Below are 22,979 nucleotides of genomic sequence, written 5' to 3' on the forward strand. Positions count from 1 at the left end.
ATCTGTTAGCAATGTGAATCCTGTCACTGTTACAGTGATAAATCTCATTGTCAGCTTCATCGATCTTAGCCTTAATCTCAGGGTCATCGTAAGCGAATTGCTTAACGAAGTAAAAATCGAAACGATTCTCTCCAGACCACTCCTCCTCTTCTTCCTCAGCCGCATCTCCGGGTAAGCTATCACCGGAAAACACAGCTTCGTCGTCTTCCTCGGTGGTCACCCTCGATAATTCATCGCCGTTTGACTTCCCAATTAGAATTCGACGCACATCGAAGCCGTCGCATAGTAAAATCGGCGCACTCATTTGATCCTGCTCCACGAAATAGCCAAGACAAGAAACAAGACAAAAGATCAGACCTTTATATATCAAACCTTTGGTTTCAGTTCTTAATAACAGAAAACATTGAATCACGGAAAATCCTTGGGATTTACAGGAGAAAGAAACGAGAAGAGAGAGACAAGTGTTGAAGCAAATTCTTCTGAAAATTTTCAGGGTTTTAGGTTTTAGCTAATGAGAAATTCCCATTTTTTTTTAAAGAACTACAAAGTTTAAAGAAGAAAAAACCAGATCTTTCGAAGATACAGAATGAGGGCAGACTTCTTCTTGATTCCATAAGAAGAAACTGAGAGAAAGATTAACCCAAGAAAAAAAAAATCTGGCTTTTGCGTTCACATTTCAATTTTTATGTTTCTTGTTTCTTCTAGAAATCCAAAAATTACGTTTTTTTCCCTCTAAAGGCTGCAATTATAATATTCCTGGAGAATTTATTTATTAATTGTTTTTTTAACATATTACTCTCATTTATTTATTAATTGTTGATTAATTTATTTAGTAGTATTTGTGCTGGTAGGTCTTTCAGAGTCAACAGTCAATCTGATGTTTATCTTAATTACTCAAAACTAATTGGTAATAGAGCGGATTTTTTTGTTCTTTTGATTTTTTTGTAAGATTTTTCTTTTTAAAAATTTATTGTAATAAAAAAATTATATATTGATTTAGTTTCAGGTGTAAACGTACATTCACTACCAATTACTACTATATGACTTGTTTTTTCAGATCAAACTAGTGCAGCTGCTCAACCAGAAATAAATTTGTTTTCCTACTCGCAATTTATTACAACTAAAATTGTTTATTATTCATTTACTATCAAATAGTGAACCATCCAATTCAATCGGTTATGAAAATTGAATGAAGATTCATAACTCAAATACATAATTAATAATATTTCCATAGATTTGATAGAAGGTGAAGAAATACAGAAGTTTCTTTATTATGGCAAAGTAATATAAAAGGGGAGAATGGGTTTTTGGTAGTGTAGTTGAAGTGTTGTTATCACATTTCCTTATTCGAATGTCACAATTGCATAACCCATTGACTACGGCATAGGTTACATACTTACATTTAAACATTTTAAATCACTTTTAAAAGACTTCTTCAAATCCAGACACAAACTCTATATCAACCGTTGGATTAGGTTATACGAAATCTCAGCCGTTCTTCATCTCTTCACTTTCAGTTTTATTTTCAGCTTGTGATGACTAATGATGGTCTCCCAAGAAAAAAGAAAATGTAAATATACATTCATGTAAACAAAACCGTTTTTCTTTTCTTGTTGAAAATTTATTGACTAAATCGTTTACGCATTGCCAGAATAAAGAAACGGAATTTACTATTTAGTGTTGAGAGATAGGAGTTTTAATTTTATTTCGTTTTCGTGTTGCAGCTTCAAAATAATTGGATATAACCTCTACGAATATCCATCTTTTTTTTAGAGAAAAAAAAAGTTTTGCTTTTTGTTTTTGGAAGAATTTCATTATTCATTCTCTCTTGATCATCTCTTCTATATAATTTTAGTCGACATAAAGAGTGTTTCACTGTCTATGTTCTTCACCAAACGTATCAGACCAAAGCAGATACATAAATATCTCTTCTTCCTCTCTTGCGTCCATACAGAAATTGCAACAACCAATACAGACAAAAAGGTTTCAATCTCTCTTCCTTCAGTATCATCTATTCAATTCTTAGATCATACCAAACCTTGAGCAATTTAAAAAAATGGGTTTTAAATTTGATCTCTTTCAGAAATCGATAATGATATTGTTTGTGTGGTTTTGGTGAAGAGTTTCTCTCTAGCTGCTTTTTTGTCAGATCAATCTAAGGTTAATCTCATATTCTTATTTGGTTGATGATGCTAGTGGCCTAATCTGAGCTCACACACCGGATTGCAATACAGAGTTTCAAAGATTGCTCTGCAGATTGCTAAACAGGGTTTTGATTCAGGCAAAAGTCTCAGTTCTTTTTTTAATGTCTCAAGATCACAAATCCCATTCAATGGAGAAGAAATGGGTATTTTCATTTGTGGTCACATCACTTGCCTGCGTTTTTCTCCTTGCTACATCCTTCAACATGGGTCTAATGTCTTCTCTCCGACCACCAATCAATGGAACTTTCTCTGGTTTCCCCACAAATGATTCTAAAGTTGCAGATCAACCACCTCGTGAAGAGGACAAGCTCCCACGTTTCGCTTACCTTGTCTCTGGGTCTAAAGGAGATCTTGAAAGCCTTTGGAGAACTCTTAGAGCATTGTACCATCCAAGGAATCAATACATTATTCATTTGGATCTTGAATCTCCGGTTGAAGAGAGACTAGAACTGGCTTCTCGCATTAATAACGATTCCATGTATTCTAAGATAGGGAATGTCTATATGATAACTAAAGCTAATCTTGTGACCTATACCGGACCAACAATGGTGTCGAATACCCTTCACGCTTGTGCGATTCTTCTTAAGAGAAATCAAGACTGGGACTGGTTTATCAATCTCAGTGCTTCGGATTATCCCCTTGTGACTCAAGATGGTAAACACTTTGATCATTTTCTTTCCTTTTTGTTCTTGATCTTCCTCTTGTTGGGTTTTGAAAAAAAATGTTTCATGTTTGAAGATCTGCTTTATACGTTTTCAACTTTGGACCGGAACCTCAACTTTATCAGCCACACAAGTAACTTAGGTTGGAAAAAGTGAGCTTCTTCTCTCTCACAGCTTTTGAATTTTTGTTTTCTTGTTTTTAGTTAGCTTAATTTAATGTTTCTTGATGTCTCACGTGAAGCGAGAAGAGGGCAATGCCATTAATGATTGATCCTGGACTCTACATGCTAAACAAATCAAACATTTTTTGGGTCAAGCCTGGTCGAAGTTTACCAGCTGCGTTCAAGTTATTTGCTGGTCAGTACTGTTTTAACTAATCTTGGATTTGAAAAAAAAAAAAACAGAGTACTCTGTTCTTATTGGAATCAAGTTTGCAACTTTTTGTCTTGTTTTTTTCCACAGGATCAGCTTGGATGGTCCTATCGCGCTCATTCGTGGAGTATATCATTTGGGGTTGGGATAATTTACCAAGAACTTTGCTCATGTATTTCACCAATTTCGTTTCTTCTCCTGAAAGTTACTTCCACACAGTCATATGTAACGTGCCCGAGTTCTCCAAAACCGCGGTGAACCATGATCTTCACTTCATCACGTGGCACAGACCGCCGAGACAACATCCTCGCTTGTTGTCCTTAAGAGACATGAGACCGATGATTGCAAGCGGTGCTGCGTTTGGTCGGAAATTCAGAAGAAACGACAGGGCTTTGGATAAGATCGATAGGGAACTGCTTAACCGGACAAACGAAGCCGATTTCACTCCCGGTGGATGGTGCGGTGGGAAACCGGAGTGCTCGGTTGTCGAAGACGTGGCTAAGATCACACCTGGCCCAGGGGCTGAGAGGCTCAAGGGGCTTGTAGATAGGTTAGTTGCTGAAGCTAAATCAGGAAAGAATCAGTGTGAATAGAATCAATTTCTTTTGAATGGAGAAATCAATACTTGGAGAGAATCTCGCAGCTTCAGGCTATATACAACATAGATTGACTGTAATCCTTCGAATAGGTTAAAGATTACTTGTATGTCAAGTAACCTAGTAGTTTCATTAGGGCTTACAACAAGTTCTATACATATATAAAAAGATCATATTTTCCTACTCTCTCCCTCTCCCAAAATTGTTTCCTATGTCACTCAAATCAAGATTGAGAAATCCCTGGAATAACATTTTGCCCCTGAGTCACACTTACCATCTGAAAAAATCAAGAAAATGAGAGAAAAATTGACAAAAGATTAAAAGATTTCTTGATTTTGCATTCCCCATTTCAATTTATATTCTTGTTTCTTCTAGAACTCCAACAAAATACGTTTTTTACTTTCGTAAAGGTAAAGGCTGCAATTTTAATATCTCAGGCAGGGAAATTTATTTATGAATTGTTTTTGATTTAAACGTACATCATCACTCCATTGACCCTAGTCTTAGTGCTGGTAGGTCATTCAGGGTCAACAGTCAATTCGATGGTTATCTATTAACTTAATTAATCAAAACTAACCGGTAATGGAGATTTTTTTGTTTTCTATTTTTTCAATATATTTATTAAATGCAGGTATATAAAACCGTGGTCCATACGTACCTTCATTACCAATTAGTCAATTACTATATACTTGTTTTTCTGATCAATTTATTGCAACTCAACGAGAAATAAAGTCGTTTTCCTACACGTATTACAACTATAACTGTTTATTATTCATTTAATTGTACTATCAAAATACTATCCAACTCAATCGCTTATGATAATTGAATGAAGATTTCCAACTCATAGGTTTTGACAGAAGGTGAATTGAAATAGAGGAGTTTAATTTCTTAATGGCAAAGTAATATAAAAATGGGAGAATAGTTTTGGTAGTGTAGTTGAAGTGTTGTTATCACATTTCCTTAAATCGTATGTTACAAATTACAATTGCATAATCCAATACACAAAACTCTACACTTCAACCGTTGGATTAGGTTATACGAAATCTTATCCGTTCTTCATCTCTTCACTTTCAGTTTTATTTCTGCACTGTGAGTTTGTGATGCATTCATGTAAACAAAAATGGTTTTGTTCTTTAGGCCATCGGATAATCTCTCACGTCTACAAGCGGAGATCTTTTGAAGAACGGAACCACTTTCCTCTTCATTCCACAGTTGCTAGATTAAATGCATGACTTCCTCTTTCTCTCACAATCTATTACCACAATCTATTACCGAAAGAGACCTATTCGTTTGATCAAGGAAAGTAAGGAGCGCTCTATGGTCATATGAACATATCCCTCAAAGCAAAATGTACTTCGATATTCTGGAGGGAAAAGCTTCAATCCAAGAATCATTACAAAAGAAGTGGTCATAAGTTAGACTCGATCGGACCTTAGATGACATAAGTTAGATCTATACAACCATCCATATTGGAATGCCGTTTTTGTTATTGGTAATGAGCTAGCATTGCATTTACATTGGATGTTGAAAGTTTTGGTCTAGTGTTTCACAGAGGCAGATGAAGATATTGAAAAAGGCTTGAACGATGACAAAAATCAAAACTTCTTGAGGTTATTTAACTATTTTTATTACGATTTTGCAAAGTAAAGAACGAGTTGAGAATTATTCAATGCTTGTGATAGTTGAGGATTTAAAATGCGGATGGTAAATAGTTAAAAGAATTAAAATGATGGAGATATAGATTTAACGTTGCCGTTTCAAGGTTAATGGTTGACAATTTTTTTATCATGATTTTGCTCAACCAATTTTGATATGCGGATTGCAAACAGTTTGGAATTAAATAATAGTATCATTTTAACGATGATGACTGATAGGGAGTTAAAAAAAATAATTGAGACATAACCTCTACGAATATCCATCTTTCTTTTTTGAGGAAAAATAGTTTTTGTTTTTGTTTTTGGAAGAATTTCATAATTCATTCTCTCTTCATCATTTCTTTTCTATAATTAGTCGAAACAAAGAGTGTTTCACTGTCTATCCAAACGTATCAGATCAAAGCAGATACATAAATCTCTCTTCTTCCTCTTCTGCGTCCATACAGAAATTGCAACAACCAATACAGAGAAAAAGGTTTCAATCTCTCATCTTTCAGTAACTATCCCTTCTTGAATGGGGTATGTAAACATGGAGAAGAAATGGGTATTCTCATTTGTGATCACATCTCTTGTCTGCGTTTTTCTCCTAGATACTTACTTCAACATGGGTCTAATGTATTCTCTCCGACCACCAATCAATAGAACTTTCTCCTGTTTTGCCACAAATGATTCAAAAGCTGCAGAGCAACAACCTAGTGAAGACGACAAGCTCCCACGTTTCGCTTACCTTGTTGGAGGGTCTAAAGGAGATCTTGAAAGCCTTTGGAGAACCCTTAGAGCAGTGTACCATCCAAGGAACCAATACATTGTTCACATGGATCTTGAATCACCGGTTGATGAGAGATTAGAGCTGGCTTCTCGCATTGATAAAGATTCTATATATTCTAAGATAGGGAATGTCTATATGATAACTAAAGCTAATCTTGTGACTTATAATGGACCAACTATGGTGTCAACAACCCTTCACGCTTGTGCGATTCTTCTTAGGAGAAACCCTAATTGGGATTGGTTTATCAATCTCAGCCCTTCGGATTATCCCCTTGTGACCCAAGATGGTAAACACTTTGATCATATTCTTTTCTTTTTGTTCTTGATCTTCCTCTTGTTGGAGTTTGACAAACACTGTTTTATGTTTGAAGATCTGATTTATACGTTTTCAACTGTGGACCGGAACCTCAACTTTATCGAGCAGACAACTGACTTAGGCTGGAAATAGTGAGATTCATCTCTCTCAATGCTTCTGAATTCTTGATTTTTTTTTTTTATTTTAATTTATTATTATAATGAATGTTTCTTGGTGTCGCACGGTGAAGCAAGTGGCGGGCAATGCCATTAATAATTGATCCTGGACTCTACATGCTAAACAAATCTGACATTTTTGGGGTCACGCCTGGTCGAAGTTTACCATCTGCGTTCAAGTTATTTACCGGTCAGTACTGTTTTCTCTTATCATGGAGTTTTTAAAAACAGATTACTCTGTGCTTATTGCAATCAAGTTTGCAACTTTTTGTCTGGTTTTGTTTTTTGTAGGATCAGCTTGGTTTGTTTTATCACGCCCATTCGTGGAGTATATCATTTGGGGCTGGGATAATTTACCAAGAACTTTGCTCATGTATTACACCAATTTCGTTACTACTACTGAAGGTTACTTCCAAACAGTCATATGTAACGTGCCTGAGTTCTCCAAAACCGCCGTGAACCATGATCTTCACTACATCTTGTGGGACAGACCACCGAAGCAGCATCCTCGCTCGTTGTCCTTAAGAGACATGAGACAGATGGTTGCAAGCGGTGCTGCCTTTGGTCGGAAATTCAGAAGAAATGACTTGGTATTGGATAAGATCGATGAGGAGCTGCTTAACCGAACAAACGAAGGTGGTTTCACTCCCGGTGGGTGGTGCAGTGGGAAACCAGAGTGCTCGGTTGTCGAAGACGTGGCTAAGATCACACCTGGCCCAGGGGCTGTGAGGCTCAAGGGGCTTGTAGATAGGTTGGTTGAAGAAGCTAAATCAGGAAAGAATCAGTGTGAATAGAATCAATTTCTTTTGGATGGAGAAATCATTGCTTGGAGAGAGTCTTGCAGCTTCAGGCTATATATATAATACAACATAGATTGATTGTAAGCTTTCAAATAGGTTAAAGATTACTTGTATGTCAAGCAAACTAGTGATTTATTAGGGCTTACAATAAGTACATTATACAAATACAAAGATTATATATTCTTCTATAGTAGCAACAATGTTTACACTCTTCCTACTCTCCCCTTCCCCCAAAATTGTTTCCTATCAATTAAATCAACAATGAGAAATCTCTGGAAATTACCATTTTACCAAATACTCCCACGTAAAAACAACTCAACCAGAGAACGTCAAATTGATATAGGCCCAAAAAGTCCATTAGCCCAAACACTTAACCCAAATCATAGCTTTCTTGTTCAAATTCTGTCGCCCCTTTGTAACCTAAAAACTCTGTTACAACGAAGCTCTCCTCAAACGAGTCTTTTGGACAGGCTATATACAATTTAGTTGAGTGTGTTAAAAGGTTCGTTGAAACTTGAAAGTGAGAAGAAAATTCTGAGAAGACATTTGTCAATTATGAGCCTTCCAATTCTCTTGATTCAGGTATGCATGGATCTTCGGAAATATAATCGTTTTGTAGGTTTACATGATATTTACCATACATTTCAGTATAAAAAAATTCAATACCATAAGTAGTACTAGAAATATTGGTTTAGTGACTCATGAGTTTGAACTTGCAGTTAACCTTCATCAATATTTGAACTCAACTCCCTTACTTCTGATTGGAGCTTTAAAGAAAACCAAAATACAATTTTTTTTTTTGTTGCAGTTGCATTTGCCACTGATCCACTTGATCATCAAACTTTATCACACTTTATACAAAGGTGGGTCTAAAAAAAAATAATCGTCTTGGGAATTATCAATAATTGCGTTGTACAATATAATGGTAGTGATTGCACTCCATAATAAATAGAGAAATCGTGAATTGAAAGAAAAATTTGAAGACGAGAATGGCATACCAGTCTTGCTGCCAAGTCCCCTTATAGCTTAGAATTGAATGAGTGCATATTAAACAAGTCAAAGTGTGTTGGAGACTATTTTTAAGTAGCTCGTCTTCTCAAATTTCTTTCCATAATTATCGCATGCAAAGGCAAAGCAAAGTGTGTTGGAGATCATTTCCTCTTTCCATTGATGATGCCCTCCTTTCCAGAAATATATTTTATTATTCTATTGCTTTGTAACTCCAACGTACATTAGTTGTTACTCAAGATGGCAAAGCAAGCAAAATTTGATATGATTGTTTTCAAAGTAGGAGTCGAGTGGCGACAATGTTCAAGTGAATACATGTAAAAATGTAAGGATTAATTGTCATCTATTTACACATGAGACAGTTATATATTCTAGTGCAACCTTACCTAACTTGGATAGGAGCCAATATCACCACGCTGAGTTGGGTATAATCTTCCATGCTTAAATAGTTTATTTATTGAATGCAATTATACAAGTTTAAAATACAGCCTCCAATTTACAAACCTCAGAACCATAGGTCTAAGAGATTCGCATCAAATAGTTAGCAATGTAAAGATGTTTCAGTTTTTAGTAAAGTACATTAAGGGATAGTGGTTAGAAAGTGGTATAAATATCGTTATTATCCCATAATACAGATTTGTAATTTATCATATTCATTTTATCAAAAACAAAACTTATCATATTTCATGTATTTCTCTTCTTCAATTAATTTGTTTCTATTATTCATGCCTTCGTATTTGCAGATATAAATTCGGTAACATATAATTTTAAACAAATGCGTAATAAGATAAATGAAGGAATTAGGTTATTGCGATTATAAAAACATTTCAAACAAATTAACATAATCCAACGGGAGACAAGTTCATAGAACGGATACACCATTTTTAACACACAGTAACGTGTAGTGACATTCATAGAAGAAAATAATTATCAATTCGATTTTGAAAATTGAAAACGAACTTAGATTACGCAACATATAAAGAAAATTTAGTGTGTTAAAAGTTTCATATCTGCAATATTAAGATGAGTGTTGGTCAAGCAACATGGTAGAAAAATGGCCAAAATAAGGAAAAAATACTAAAGTCAAAAGTCTGACTTAATTTTGAAGCTTTTGGGTTTAATATGGTGAGGAAGGTGAATATAAAAACCCGGGGATCTGCTATTAAGATGAGTGTTTGTCAAGCAACATATTATAAAATGGCCAAAATAAGTAAAAAAAAATATAAAAGTCAAAAGTCTGACTTAATTTTGAAGCTTTTTGGGTAAATACCAAAAACTAAATTCTCGTGTCTTCCAAAATAGTTTTTAGTATGTTTCGGTTTAGTGTAGTGTAGAATTTTGCCTGATTGATACTCCATAGCTTAACAAAACCATCATCGCTACCGCTGGCTAACAATGTTGGATCTGCTGATGGAATGTCGATGGACCATACACGTTTCTCGTGCTCCTTCATCTTCGTAACCAACAAATAATAAATCTTTGTTAAAGGTTTTGTTCCGTTTTTTTTTTGCATTGATTAATGAAGTTATATTAGTTTCAATACCGAACTAACCTGAACCACGCCTTCAAAGTTACTTGACGCAATTTGGCTTTTGATATAGCTGTTCCAACATATACCACTTAGCTTAGACCGGCAGGCTAGTTCCACCACATCGTTTATTATTATTATCGACTCACATTCAAATGTTTTGCTTTCTTGTTGACACCAGTCGTGGCGTAAAACAATAAATTGATGAAATTCAGGCATAACCGTGGTCCATACGTACCTAATTGTGCCTAATTATACCTAATATATTGATTCAATTACCAATTACTATATGACTTGTTTTTCTGATCCAGTTATTGCACTCAACCAGGAATAAAGTCGTTTTCCTACGCTCAATTTATTACGACTGTAGTTGTTTATATTATTCATCTATCAAAGACTAGTGAATCATCCAATTCAATCGGTTATATAATTGAATGAAAGATTTATAACTCAGATACATATATTTATTGAATTTTTTTATAGATTGGATATAAGGTGAAAAAAATAGTTTTAAAAAAATATTAATAGCTTGTAACGGTTTATCTTTAATAAATTGTAAGAATCTTAAACTTTATCTCGCTTTGTAGCCTCTTTGTAATGGTTTAACTTTAAGCTTAACAAATTGTATGAACCTTAAGATTTATCTCACTTTGTAACTTCTTTCTAAAAAGGTTTTTCGACTCAGCATCATAACTTGTAACGGTTTATCTTTAAGCTTAACAAATTGTATGAATTAAGCTTTATCTGTTACATGTAAACATTTTTAATCATTTTTAAAAGACTTACTCACATTTTCTTTCTTTTCACTTTCAGTTTTATTTCAGTTTTGTGATGACTGATGATCGTTTCCCAAGGGAAAAAATATAATTACTTACATTCATGTATACTAAATGTTTTTTTCCTTTGGAAAATTTATATGACTAAATCGTTTTCAAGTGGTTCTGGGACGAAACTAATATTAGATGCTATGATTTCAGGTCTGAGGGATTACGGGTTTTGGCCCAAAACCTCCTGATAATCTAAAAGAAAAGAATACAGGAACGGAATTTACTATTTAGTGATGAGAGATAGGAATTTTATTTTCTAAATTTCTTATTCGTGTTGTAGTTTCAAAAAATTGGATATATCCTCTATGAATGCCCACCTTTTTTAGGGAAAAAATTATTTTTGGTAAGAGTTTTATTATTCGCTAGATTAAGCATTGTGTAATACGTGAGAAAATATATCTATATACTTATTTGTGTAGTGATTTGCTTACGTGTCGCGCTCATATCGATTTTCACAGTGTTTCGCTTACGTGTTAACTCTAGAATGAGTTTCGACTGCAAAAAGACATTTTTACACTATTTACCGATTATGTGTCATTTTTTATTGGTTCTTATCTGATGATATGTTAAAAATAACTTAAAACAAACTGTTCTAAATTATTGTGGTTTAATGTTTTATTTTGCTGTCAAATCAAACCGTTTTTAAAATTTTATAAAACCAAAATTTAGTAAAAATTTAAAAATTAAAAATCAATAAATAGAATGTCTAATGGAATGATGATATATGTGATGTCTAGATTAATGTATTCGACTTCAAATGTTTTAGTATAAATATGTCCATGATTTCTCTCTAATTCTCACACACCCTTTCTAAGTTGTTTAACTCTTCCTTCTTCTTCAATTGAGTTCTTACGATACTTAAAAAAACTATGTCTTAAATACATAGAACAGTGATTAAAAGATTTTAAGTTATTTAAACTAAATTATTTGAATACTAATATGTTTTTATCTACATTCTTCTATAGTGTTTCCATGATCATGTCTTCAAACATTAAAATGTAAGAAAATCTAATAAAAAATATACTCAATAATAGAAAGAAAAAAACAAATGACTTCAAACTACTATTAGTTTTTCAAACAATAAAATAGAACAGTGATCAAAAGATTTTAAATTATTTAAACTAAATTATTTGAATATTAATATGTTTTTATCTACATTCTTCTATAATGTTTTCACGATCATGTCTTCAAACATTAAAATGTAAGAAAATCTAATGAAAAATATACTCAATAATAGAAAAAAAAACAAACAACTTCAAACTATTAGTTTTTCAAACAATAAAATAAAAAGTTATATCAGCCCACGCCTTCACTTGTAACAAAATATTTAGATTTCAAAATTGATAAACCTCATAATTATGATCTATATGAAAATAATTTTATTAAGATCCTGTTAATTAACAATTGATTTATATTGCTTCGAAAAACATAATTATCATCTTATTTTACTTTACCCTGTTTATTTTAATAATTTTTATTTAGAAAAACATAATTCATTTTTTTGCCTTTTAGAAATAACTAAGAATAATTTTTTTTTATAGTATTACATTTACACTTGATACGATCTAATTAAGAATGATACATGTTACGCTCACGTTGAACGCATTAGGATTATAATAAGATTCTCTCTTCATCATCTCTACTATTCCCTATAATTTTCGATTTTTAGTCGACTCAAAGAGTGTTTAAGTGTCTATGTTCTTCACCAAACCTATCAGACCAAAGCAGGTACATAAAACTCTGTTATTAATGTCTCATGATCACAAATTCCCTTCTTCAATGGGGTATGTAAACATGGAGAAATACTGGGTTTTCCTGATCACATGTCTTGTCTGCGTTTTTCTCCTTGCTACTTCCTTCAACATGGGTCTAATGTCTTCTCTCCGACCACCAATCAATAGAACTTTCTCCTGTTTTGCCACAAATGATTCAAAAGCTGCAGAGCAACAACCTAGTGAAGACGACAAGCTCCCACGTTTCGCTTACCTTGTTGGAGGGTCTAAAGGAGATCTTGAAAGCCTTTGGAGAACCCTTAGAGCAGTGTACCATCCAAGGAATCAATACATTGTTCACATGGATCTTGAATCTCCGGTTGATGAGAGACTAGAGCTGGCTTCTCGCATCGATAAAGATTCCGTGTATTCGAAGATAGGGAATGTCTATATGATAACTAAAGCTAATCTTGTGACCTATGCCGGACCAACAATGGTGTCAACAACCCTTCACGCTTGTGCGATTCTTCTTAAGAGAAACCCTAATTGGGATTGGTTTATCAATCTCAGCCCTACGGATTATCCCCTTGTGACCCAAGATGGTAAACACTTTGATCATTTTCTTTCCTTTTTGTTCTTGATCTTCCTCTTGTTGGGTTTTATAAAACAATGTTTCATGTTTTCAAGATCTGCTTTACACGTTTTCAACTGTGGACCGGAACCTCAACTTTATCGAGCACTCAAGTGACTTAGGTTGGAAAAAGTGAGCTTTTTCTCTCTCACAGCTTCTGAGTTTTTGTTTTTTGTGTTTGTTTCTAATTTATGAAATATAATGTTTCTTGTGTCTCACGGTGAAGCGAGAAGTGGGCAAAGCCTATAATGATTGATCCTGGACTCCACATGCTAAACAAATCAGAAATTTTTTGGGTCACGCCTGGTCGAAATTTACCTACTGCGTTTAAGTTATTTGCCGGTCAGTACTGTTTTTTTTTTTTTTTTAATCCTGGAGTTTTGATTGCAATCAAGTTTGCAACTTTTTGTCTGGTTTTGTTTTTTTGCAGGATCAGCTTGGTTTGTTTTATCACGCCCATTCGTTGAGTATATCATTTGGGGTTGGGACAATTTACCAAGAACTTTACTCATGTATTACACCAATTTCGTTGCTTCTACTGAAGGTTACTTCCCCACAGTCATATGTAACGTGCCTGAGTTCTCCAAAACCGCCGTGAACCATGATCTTCGCTACATCACGTGGGACAGACCGCCAAAGATGCATCCTCGCTCGTTGTCCTTAAGTGACATGAGACAGATGGTTGCAAGCGGTGCTGCCTTTGCTCGCAAATTCAGAAGAAATGACTTGGTATTGGACAAGATCGACGAGGAGCTGCTTAACCGAACAAACGAAAGTGGTTTCACTCCTGGTGGGTGGTGCAGTGGGAAACCGGAATGCTCGGTTGTCGAAGACGTGGCTAAGATCAGACCTGGCCCAGGTGCTGAGAGGCTCAAGGGGCTTGTAGATAGGTTAGTTTCAGAAGCTGAATCTAAAAAGAATCACTGTGTATAGAATCAATATATAATCAAATTTGGAGGGAATGTTGCAGCTGCAGGCTATATGCAACATAGAAGTCTTTTGAATAGGTTAAAGATTACTTGTATCTCAAGTGACCTAGTGGTTTCATTGGGGCTTACAATAAGTTCTATACAGATACAAAGATCACATATTCTTCTATATACACACTTCTATAATAACAACAAATTTCCTACTCTCTCTCCCTCTCCCAAAATTGTTTCCTATATCACTCAAAATCAAGAATGAGAAATCTCTGGAAAATACCATTTTGCCCCTGAGTCACATTTGTTCATACCATCTCCAGAATCTTGATGTTGCCGGTGGAGTTTGCTGCGACTATGGTGGAAGAATGTCCGCGCCAGCAGACGGATGATATGAACTGCGATGCATCGTCTATTTCGAGCCCAGACACAGGGTCTATAGTTTTGAAATTGTATGACAAAACCGGCATTGGAAATGCCTTGTGGTACACAAAAACCTGCCCAGTAGTGAAGCACAACAAGGTCACGTTTTTTATTGACAAATGGGACCAAAGGTTTTTCCTTTAGCCCAAAAAAAAGAAAAAACAGAGCTCCTTCCTTTTGAACTAAATGGGATAAAAGGTTCTTCCTTTTTGTAAATCTTTAAAAATGGAGTAGGGTAGATTCAAAAAAAAAATAAAAAATAAAAATGGAGTAGACATACCTCATTAGTCTCCGAGCCTGTAGCTATATACCCGTCAGAGACCGATAATCCAACAAAGTTCTACACACATTGCAAGAGCAGAAAATTGTGTTGGTTATCTAAAAAGGCAGGTTTGAAGTGAAGTTTGAATAGAACAAGTACCTTTACATTAGTGTGTCCCATGAATGAGTGAACAGGCTTTTCATTAACACAGGAATTAGACATCGATAAGTCCCATAACTTCAGCGTGTTATCCGTCGAAGAAGACACAAGTGTTGATGAATCTACAAACCTGACATAACTCACGGTCTTGGTGTGACCCATCATTGTGCAAAGTGGAAGCTTGGGGTGTCTTAAATCATAGTAGTAAACTTTGTGATCTGCTGAACCGAATGCTATAGACCGACCCGAGTCTGACGGAAACTGGACACAACATACATTTGCCTTTGTCTTGATGGTTCCAATACTCATCCCCTGAAAAAAGCGGAAAACAAACTGAACCGTCAACATACATCCCTCCAAGAACTAAATTCTCGCGTTTTCCAAGAATGGTTTCAAGTACGTTTTGGTTTAGTTTAGTTTAGAATTTTGCCTGATTGATACTCCATAGCTTAACAGAACCATCATCGCTACCGCTGGCTAACAATGTTGGATCTGCTGATGGAATGTCGATGGACCATACACGTTTCTCGTGCTCCTTCATCTCTGTAACCAATTGGCTTCTTGCAACATCCCACACCTAACAGATGATAAATCTTTGTTAAAGCTTTGTTTTGCATTAATTAATGCAGTTAATAGTTTTCCTTATTTGCAATAGCGAACTAACCTGAACCACGCCTTCAAAGTTACTTGACGCAATTTGGCTTTTGATATAGCTGTTCCAACATATACCACTTAGCTTAGACCGGCAGGCTAGTTCCACCACCGGGTAGTGAATGTCACGGCCATCGTTTATTATCGACTCACATTCAAATATCTTGATTTTCTTGTTGACACCAGCCGTGGCGAAAAACTCCCCATCACGGTCAAAACCAATTGCGCATATGAGGTTGGATGAGTTCAACAAATCTCCTTGCTTCAAATCCGCTTTCACTCTTAGCTTACTGAAAGTTAAATACTTGCACAAACCCTCTAAAAATGGATCGATCCACCCGCCTTGTCTCGATTCATTGATGGGATCTTTGAGTTGTTGTGTCGGGTTGCTTACTGAACTTTTCTCTGACGTTCTACCATCACTACTCAATGCAGAATAATATCTAGCCAACGGTTTTTCAGAAGCAGCCTTGATTTGTCTGTATCTTGTTGCAAAGTAGACTGATTCCAGTTTCTTGAGATTTCTCATTAACCTAGAGCTTTCAAGAAGCGTGCTTCCCAGAGTTTCATCAAGCTTAGGTTCCTCATCAATGGTATTATCCTCATTTTCCTCTGTTGCAACTCCCTCAACTCCTTGTCTAATCCGTTTTCTTGAGACCAAGAACGAATGGACATCATTCCCTTTTTGCTTCAAAACCAACTGTCGCTTTACGACTTGATCAATGTCGGAAGAAAGAAGCGAAATCGTATCCCGCAATTTGCCTGCAACTTCATCCTTTCTTTGTTGAATCAGCATCAAGAACTCAAGCAGTAAGTCCTGTTCCTCGATTCTATCCCGTAGCTCTATTGCAGCTTCACGTTCTTCCAAATTCTCTCTAGGTTCGTTGATAAACTCACTTTGTAGCAATTCACTGCACCAGTAGAGACAAAGGAGACAAGACTCAAATATGATAGGACTTCCCTCAAATAGAATTGAACATATTAAAGAGAGAATCAATCACCTCATCGATGGTCGATAGCTAGGCTCGGGATGCAGTAACCACAAGCAAAAGGAAGCTTCTTTAGGACAATTGAGCAATATCTGAGGTGGAAGAACACGATGTCTTAAATTAGACATAGTCCTTGACTTCTCTTCTCTGGAGGAGACAGGGCAAAATAGCTGCACAAAGACTAACATTCATCAAATCAGTTTTCTGAAGAAAACAAAACAGCTAACATAACAATCTCACAAACCTCAAAGAGAAGAACACCAAGACGATAAACATCAGAAGCACAAGTATCAGAAGAACTATTATCTTCTTCAGGACTTGTATACCAACTCATCTCCATTGCTAAGATCTGTTTCATAGGAAAAGGTTGTTTCTTCTCTTGAAACTCCCCTTTTCTCGAGCTACGAATTATCTCTTGAGACTTTGTTGTTCTTTCCTTTGGACTTTCCTCATCAGACCCGGAATCCGAACAAGAAGCGGATTCAATAAACGAAACATGGTTAAATGAAGACATAACAAAACAAGATGGCCTGACATTATGAACAACAATGCCTTGAGAGTGAGCTACATTCACAATCTCAACGATTTGTCTGAAAACGTGAAAACACTCGAAAGCATCAACGGATCGGTCTGGAATGTCTAGCCACTGACGCAAGCTAACATCCTCAGATTCGAAAGCTCTCACAATAGAGTCATTATCAAGTCTCAAGTTATCTTCCATGTGTGAACCAAGTAAGCTTCTAACATGACCAATGTGAGAAAAGGACTTAGAACGATCTGTAATCATTCTCTCAGTTGGTAAGAACTCTGAAACCCCAGAGGTGTTCAATCCTCTGGAATTAGATTCTGAAGAACCCTCCATATTTGATTTGATCAAAATCATCCACCAAAAGCTAACCGGAAATTACCAAATACACAGCCAAGTATCCGATAACTCCACCGGTTTCTCCAATACTTCATAACTCCAGCGCCAACCATTTCATGATCTCATCCCAAAAAAAACTCTTAGCAAGAGTCGAAAAAGCAAAGAAATTACAAAGAAAGTAAAGATTTTTAAAAGACCCTATGACAGAAAACACCAAAATCAGATATACATCCGAAAAAAATGCAACCTTTGATTGCATACAGAGACAAACACGAGGAAGCTTCTTGACCACTAAACTCTAGAAGCAATAAAAGAATGGCAAGAGGAGAAAAAAAGAAGATAAGAAGTATTTGGGACTTGAGAGGCACCGAGAAAATCGAACCACACATCGCAAGCACAGCTCGTCTTTTTAATTTGTAGAAAAGCATCAGCTTCATAAAATTTAATGCTCAGGAAAGAAAATCTATTTTGGGCCTACGGTTTTTACTTCACACTGAGGGTTTATTGATTAAATTTCTCGCTTTTTGTCAATTCTCGCTTCTCTTTCCACGCAAGCAACGTGGTGAAACGACGACCTAGGAAATACAGAACGTAAAGGCAAAACCTTTTCTCGTAAGGTTTTTGGCTAAATGTATAAATTAATGAAAATATTGGGTCAAAAAATGAAACAACTAGAAAACAAATTTACCATTTTATCCTCAAAAATAAATGTAAAAGTGTTGTTGATTAAAAACCAAGTTACGACGAATATTGATGATTTTTCAGTTGACAGAAAATTTAAATGTCAAAAAAAAAAAATCATTAATAAAAAGAAGGAAACTAAATCATATTGAATGAATCGGTTCCTTCGATAGCCAGTGATCACAGATATTTAGTGAAGCGCAGCTTTCAAAATTCAGTCTGTGGTGATATTGGCTTTTCAGTTTTCACGAAACATATGTGAAGAAATTATCGAAAATATATAAGAAAAAATTGAAAGATATTATACATGATTCCATAGATTTCCTTGTGAGGATCTTTATGTTGATTGCTTTGATTCTTGTTAACGTGAATCAGTTCTAAATGATCTCAAAAGAACAATAAAACATTGTTCAAGACCTAACAAAAAGCAAAAAAAAAAAAAATTGCACTTCGAAAATCTTGAACAACAAAAAAAAAGAAAAGAAAATTGTTTGTATTATTGTTTTGGTGAATGGAAGAGAATGTATTGGTGTGAGCATTTAATGATCGGAAGGAGTTTCCATTTTCATGGAATTGATTGAGACAAGTCGACAATGGCAGAAGAGAAAAACAAAACCACATGCTTCGGGACACGCCACGTGTGCTTCTAATTGTATGATTACTAGCGGAGCACTCCATTTCTATTTATCTTTAAAAACAGAAATATATTTACTATACATTATAGTATTAACAGTAATAAATTCTAGTTTGAAAGATTTTACTAAGGTGGCATTTTCTAGAATATAGTCACATTTTAAAAATAAATAAAAACATCATATATCTTTGTGGTAAAGTGTAAACTCAAATGAAAGCAAAATGCTTTTTAAATTTGTTGATTCATTTCAAAGAAAAAAAATACTAAATGTAAATATAAATGAAAAACGCAAACAAACAATCTGGACCGCAACAAAACTGGAAGTCAATCGGAAATTAGTAAACTATGATCAACCAACATATAACCAATGACTAAAGTATATTGAACCTATTAATGCGTATATTATACGTTGATATTGTTGGTTTTGTGTAGAATGCCGAGGAAGCTTTTATCGGCGGCAAAATTTTCGTAGCATGAGAAGGAAAGACGACAAAGACAAAGTCATGGTCGGAATTAGGGTTTTGTTTTACAGCTAGATGATATGGAGAAAGTGAAAGAGGTTTTGAAATGGTAAATAGAACAAGTGGAATTAGGCTTGAAAGGGATTAAAGTTGAATTTGATGGCGGAAATGGTACGCGAGGCTAGCAATACAGTGAACGTAGCCAAAAATCAGTTTTTCTGTTTTTTAATGAGCTAATGGTAAATGTGTGGATGTATATATATTATTATAAACAAACTATGAGGTGACATGATCCACCAAATTTGAATCTCAAAATCATCGTAAGTTGACGGCTCAAAACTATGCCATTTTTTACGGTCACTAGCCACTTAATTTTATGCTTCAATAGGTCGAACCGGTTCACCAAATTGAGCCGGTCATATTTTTTAATATTGTTCTTATGAGAAAAATTACTAAATTTGAATTAAGTCGATATAAAGTTAAACTTTCAAATTGACTTTTGAAGATAACCCTTGAAGATAACACTTATAACCACATTTTAATAGATTCTAAATAATCTAGAAAAATTATTAAACAAGATATAAAAAAATTACAAAAAAAAACGAATCAAAACCAAGATAAAACAGAATAAAACTGGATTAGCTGTTTTTTGCAGTGTTCTCGAAACTCCAGCTCCAGATGTCGTGACGCTCAATACCACGACCCATCGAACCAGGAAAACCGGTATACATTGTCTCAAGAAACACCTTAGAGAGATCGACTTGTGTTTCAATCAATGGCCTCTTCGGTTTCTTCAGATGCGCAGGTGCAAGCGTAATAGTAACCTTATTGTTCTTATACTCAATCCAAGCCTTGTAGTTATCTCCACTACTAAGCTTCATTTACTTAAACAACCATTGATTCCTTCCTCCTGTTCTTGTCTGAACCCAATAACCAGCTCTCTTAGAAACCATCGAATGGACAGAGTTAATATCAATACCAACATGATTATCATTTATGTCGCCAAAACGTTTATCTTGGAAAACATCAAATTCGACAGCAAAGAGATGGTTATTGGGACTCCCATTGGTTGTTCGGTTAACTAGACCTAGATTCTTTATCATAGTTTATGGTTGGGACCACGATGAAGGCGAGGCCATGACCGGGGTTAGGGCTTGACCGGTTAGGAGTGATGGAGAAAGTGAAAGATGTTTTGTAAGAATAAACAGAAGAAGAAGAAGTGTTGTTGGAGGATTTGAATGGAATGGGATATGTGTAAAGGCCTTGACCATGTGAGAATGGAATGTTGTCACGGGTGAAAGAGCTCCAGACCGGCTCATGCCATCGGTTGCCGGTCCAAGCTCGGCGTAACCAATGAAGATTAGATTTGTTCCGTCGAAATGGTTGAAGTTGAATGTGACGGCGGAAATGGTTCCGTAGCTGAAGAAAGCTATGAGCAAAGCAATAAATTAAAACAGAGTTTTTGGATCTGCATTATAAGTCTGTTTGTTTGTTTAATGTGTTTGTTTTGTTTTTGGTATTATGGTAATTGAAGTGATGGTGTATATGTAGGGTGGCAAGATCCATCAGCTTTGACTTCAAGGTCAAACCGTCAAACTAGAGTTGAACTTCTATAACAGTTTTTATTATATATAACAATTACAAAATTATATGTTGACAAAACACTGACGCACTAAACACAATAACAAGAAGCTTCATCTACTTTTCACTGAGTTTTTCGTTTTAAAAAAAATTCACGTTTCGTCAATTTGATCCTTCTTAGGACATGAACATTGGAACCTCTCGGTATTCTCATTTGTCATTGATTGGATGTTTTTTTTTTGGGGGTCAAGTGATTGGATGCTTAAAGACTAAAAGTATAAATAAAACGTTAACATCGTAAGATGTAATCACTCAAACAATATTATCCCTAGATCCGTCGAGAGAGATAAAAAAACTATAAAAGGAAGTTTGGACTTACTTAACTTTCAACTTGGTTACTGACTGACCATATGTTATAATCTACTTCGCACTCATTTATGGATTATGCAACCAATCTGTGAGTTTTAATAACTCTTCCTTATTCTTGTAACTCCCAAATTTAATTGGATGAAAAGTAAAGGTAAGGTTTGCACAAAAAGAAACGCATAAATTGAAGCCTAGGAAAAATACTAAATCAGGAATTAAGCGTCCTTGTAAAAGTTTCTAGAAACATGACAAACAAACAATGATACAACAGTGTGTCAATAAGTCATCACTTGGGCATTTATTCGCATCTAGAAATTTGACACAACAATGATACAAAACATCGTCAAACTACTAGCTGAAAGTACTAAAACCAGACACAAACAAACGAAAACCGATCTAAACCGATCGAGAACCAAACAAAACCGGTTTTTAGTTCTGGAAAGTCCAGTCCCATATCTCGTGACGCTCGACGCCACGACCCATAGAACCGGCGAAACCGGTATACATTTTCTCGAGAAGAACCTTGGAGAGATCGAATTTAGCTTCGATCAATGGCCGATTCGGTTTCTTCAGATGCGCAAACCCGATCGTAACGGAGATGACTCTGTAATTGTTGTTGTACTCGATCCAAGCCTTGTACTTGTCTCCACTGCTCAACTTCAATTCCTTGAACAACCATCCGTTTCTCGTCATAACCCAATAACCGGATTTCACAGAAACCACCGAATCGACGGAATTGATGTCGATCCCGACATGGTTATCGTTGATGTCGCCAAGAGATTTGTCCTGAAACACATCGAACTCAACGGCGAAGAGGTGGTTACTTGGGTTACCGTTGCTGGTTCGGTTCACGAGACTGAGGTAGCCTGAACCGGAAACGGCGTCGTTTTTTTGGTTGTTGGGGACGACGACGAAGGCGAGGCCGTGACCAGGGTTAGGGTTTGTTTGGTGAGGAGTGATTGAGAAAGTGAAAGAGGTTTTAAAAGGGTAGAGAGATGAAGAATTGGGTTTGAAAGTGATTGGATTTACGAAAATGGCACGGCCATGAGAGAAAGGGGTTTTGTCTCGGGTTAATGCGAGAGAACCGGACCGGCTCATGCCATCGGTGTCTGGACCATACTCTGCGTCTCCGTGGAAAGTGAATAGATCGGAACCATTACCGAAGTGATTGAATTTGAATCTGTAAGCATCAGTGGCCTGAGAGACGAAGATAGCTATGAACAGAGTGATACTTAAACAGAGTATTTGCATCTGCATTTTGTTGGGTTTGATGTGAAACTGGGAAGTGAAGATGATGATGAGCTTTAAAGATGTGAAGGTGAAAAGATCAAGAAAAGTTTAGATTTTTTTCCAAGAAAAATAATCAACAATAATGGATACAGTTACAAAAGGACAAGGAATCTGAATTATTATGGCATTAATAAGTGACAAAATCTGTTTTTGAAATGCAGACAACGTTTCTTATTGGTTGTTGTAAAAATGTGATTAGTTTAGAGTGATTTGGTACGTTCCACTCAATGTGACTATTAAATATAAAAAATTATTAAGATACAGAATCAAAATCAGCTTAAACCCAACAAGATACACCCCATGTGACTATTAAAGATCAAAAATGGAATCTTTTATAATCGAAGTCGATTCTTCACATGCACCAACAAAGATTTAGAAGAGATAATTTAACGATACAAAATCATCACTTTCAAAGATTTTGTAACATGTGTTTTACATACATTATTTTATTTTTGCCAACAAA

General features: G+C 35.4%; 7 protein-coding genes across 9 annotated transcripts in view; 3 read left to right on the forward strand and 4 right to left on the reverse strand.

The window, feature by feature from the left end:
- LOC18010808 (proton pump-interactor 4) overlaps nucleotides 1–397 on the reverse strand; it is a 2,457-nt gene extending 2,060 nt beyond the window's left edge. The window contains exon 1 of the mRNA XM_006392765.2: nucleotides 1–397. This exon is cut by the window's left edge and continues 12 nt beyond it. Within this exon, the coding sequence (XP_006392827.2) occupies nucleotides 1–304 (304 nt within the window). The 5' untranslated portion in view covers nucleotides 305–397.
- A 1,303-nt stretch (nucleotides 398–1,700) lies between these two features.
- Nucleotides 1,701–4,009, forward strand: LOC18010796 (beta-glucuronosyltransferase GlcAT14A). Its single transcript, XM_006392767.2, has 5 exons — nucleotides 1,701–1,983; nucleotides 2,197–2,858; nucleotides 2,943–3,018; nucleotides 3,108–3,223; nucleotides 3,329–4,009. Exons 2-5 carry the CDS (start codon nucleotides 2,306–2,308, stop codon nucleotides 3,829–3,831), a joined length of 1,248 nt encoding a protein of 415 aa, XP_006392829.2. The 5' UTR covers nucleotides 1,701–1,983; nucleotides 2,197–2,305; the 3' UTR covers nucleotides 3,832–4,009.
- Nucleotides 4,010–5,905: 1,896 nt separating this feature from the next.
- LOC18010982 (beta-glucuronosyltransferase GlcAT14A) lies at nucleotides 5,906–7,753 on the forward strand. The gene is made up of 4 exons (XM_024150443.1): nucleotides 5,906–6,544; nucleotides 6,629–6,704; nucleotides 6,803–6,918; nucleotides 7,020–7,753. Exons 1-4 carry the CDS (start codon nucleotides 6,004–6,006, stop codon nucleotides 7,520–7,522), a joined length of 1,236 nt encoding a protein of 411 aa, XP_024006211.1. The 5' UTR covers nucleotides 5,906–6,003; the 3' UTR covers nucleotides 7,523–7,753.
- Nucleotides 7,754–12,594: 4,841 nt separating this feature from the next.
- On the forward strand, nucleotides 12,595–14,204 carry LOC18010938 (beta-glucuronosyltransferase GlcAT14A). Its single transcript, XM_006392770.2, has 4 exons — nucleotides 12,595–13,205; nucleotides 13,291–13,366; nucleotides 13,461–13,576; nucleotides 13,665–14,204. The coding sequence occupies exons 1-4, from the start codon at nucleotides 12,641–12,643 to the stop codon at nucleotides 14,165–14,167; spliced, it is 1,260 nt and encodes a 419-aa protein (XP_006392832.2). The 5' UTR covers nucleotides 12,595–12,640; the 3' UTR covers nucleotides 14,168–14,204.
- Nucleotides 14,205–14,242: 38 nt separating this feature from the next.
- Nucleotides 14,243–17,883, reverse strand: LOC18010797 (protein SPA1-RELATED 4). 3 transcript variants are annotated; one of them, XR_002897355.1, is made up of 8 exons: nucleotides 16,883–17,883; nucleotides 16,651–16,808; nucleotides 15,663–16,560; nucleotides 15,429–15,575; nucleotides 15,129–15,310; nucleotides 14,999–15,034; nucleotides 14,858–14,917; nucleotides 14,257–14,651 (listed from the first exon to the last, which is right to left on the reverse strand). XR_002897355.1 is itself a non-coding variant. In XM_024150269.1 (7 exons), the coding sequence occupies exons 1-7, from the start codon at nucleotides 17,519–17,521 to the stop codon at nucleotides 14,463–14,465; spliced, it is 2,397 nt and encodes a 798-aa protein (XP_024006037.1). In that variant the 5' UTR covers nucleotides 17,522–17,883; the 3' UTR covers nucleotides 14,243–14,462. The 3 variants fall into 3 exon arrangements, 2 of the variants coding, with proteins under 2 accessions (XP_024006037.1, XP_006392834.2); XM_024150269.1 differs by having other exon boundaries at nucleotides 14,243–14,651; nucleotides 15,005–15,310; XM_006392772.2 differs by having other exon boundaries at nucleotides 14,243–14,651; nucleotides 14,999–15,310.
- A 2,034-nt stretch (nucleotides 17,884–19,917) lies between these two features.
- Nucleotides 19,918–20,753, reverse strand: LOC18010798 (lectin-like protein At1g53080). The gene is given in 4 exon segments (XM_024150270.1): nucleotides 19,918–20,371; nucleotides 20,373–20,577; nucleotides 20,580–20,729; nucleotides 20,732–20,753. Coding segments are annotated over 4 exon segments (831 nt in total).
- A 673-nt stretch (nucleotides 20,754–21,426) lies between these two features.
- Nucleotides 21,427–22,521, reverse strand: LOC18010818 (lectin-like protein At1g53070). The gene has a single exon (XM_006392774.2). It carries the CDS (start codon nucleotides 22,481–22,483, stop codon nucleotides 21,656–21,658), a length of 828 nt encoding a protein of 275 aa, XP_006392836.1. The 5' UTR covers nucleotides 22,484–22,521; the 3' UTR covers nucleotides 21,427–21,655.
- Between the last annotated feature and the right edge of the window lie 458 nt (nucleotides 22,522–22,979).

This window comes from Eutrema salsugineum, unplaced genomic scaffold, assembly GCF_000478725.1.
Source record: "Eutrema salsugineum unplaced genomic scaffold, Eutsalg1_0 scaffold_7, whole genome shotgun sequence".
Lineage (NCBI taxonomy): Eukaryota > Viridiplantae > Streptophyta > Magnoliopsida > Brassicales > Brassicaceae > Eutrema > Eutrema salsugineum.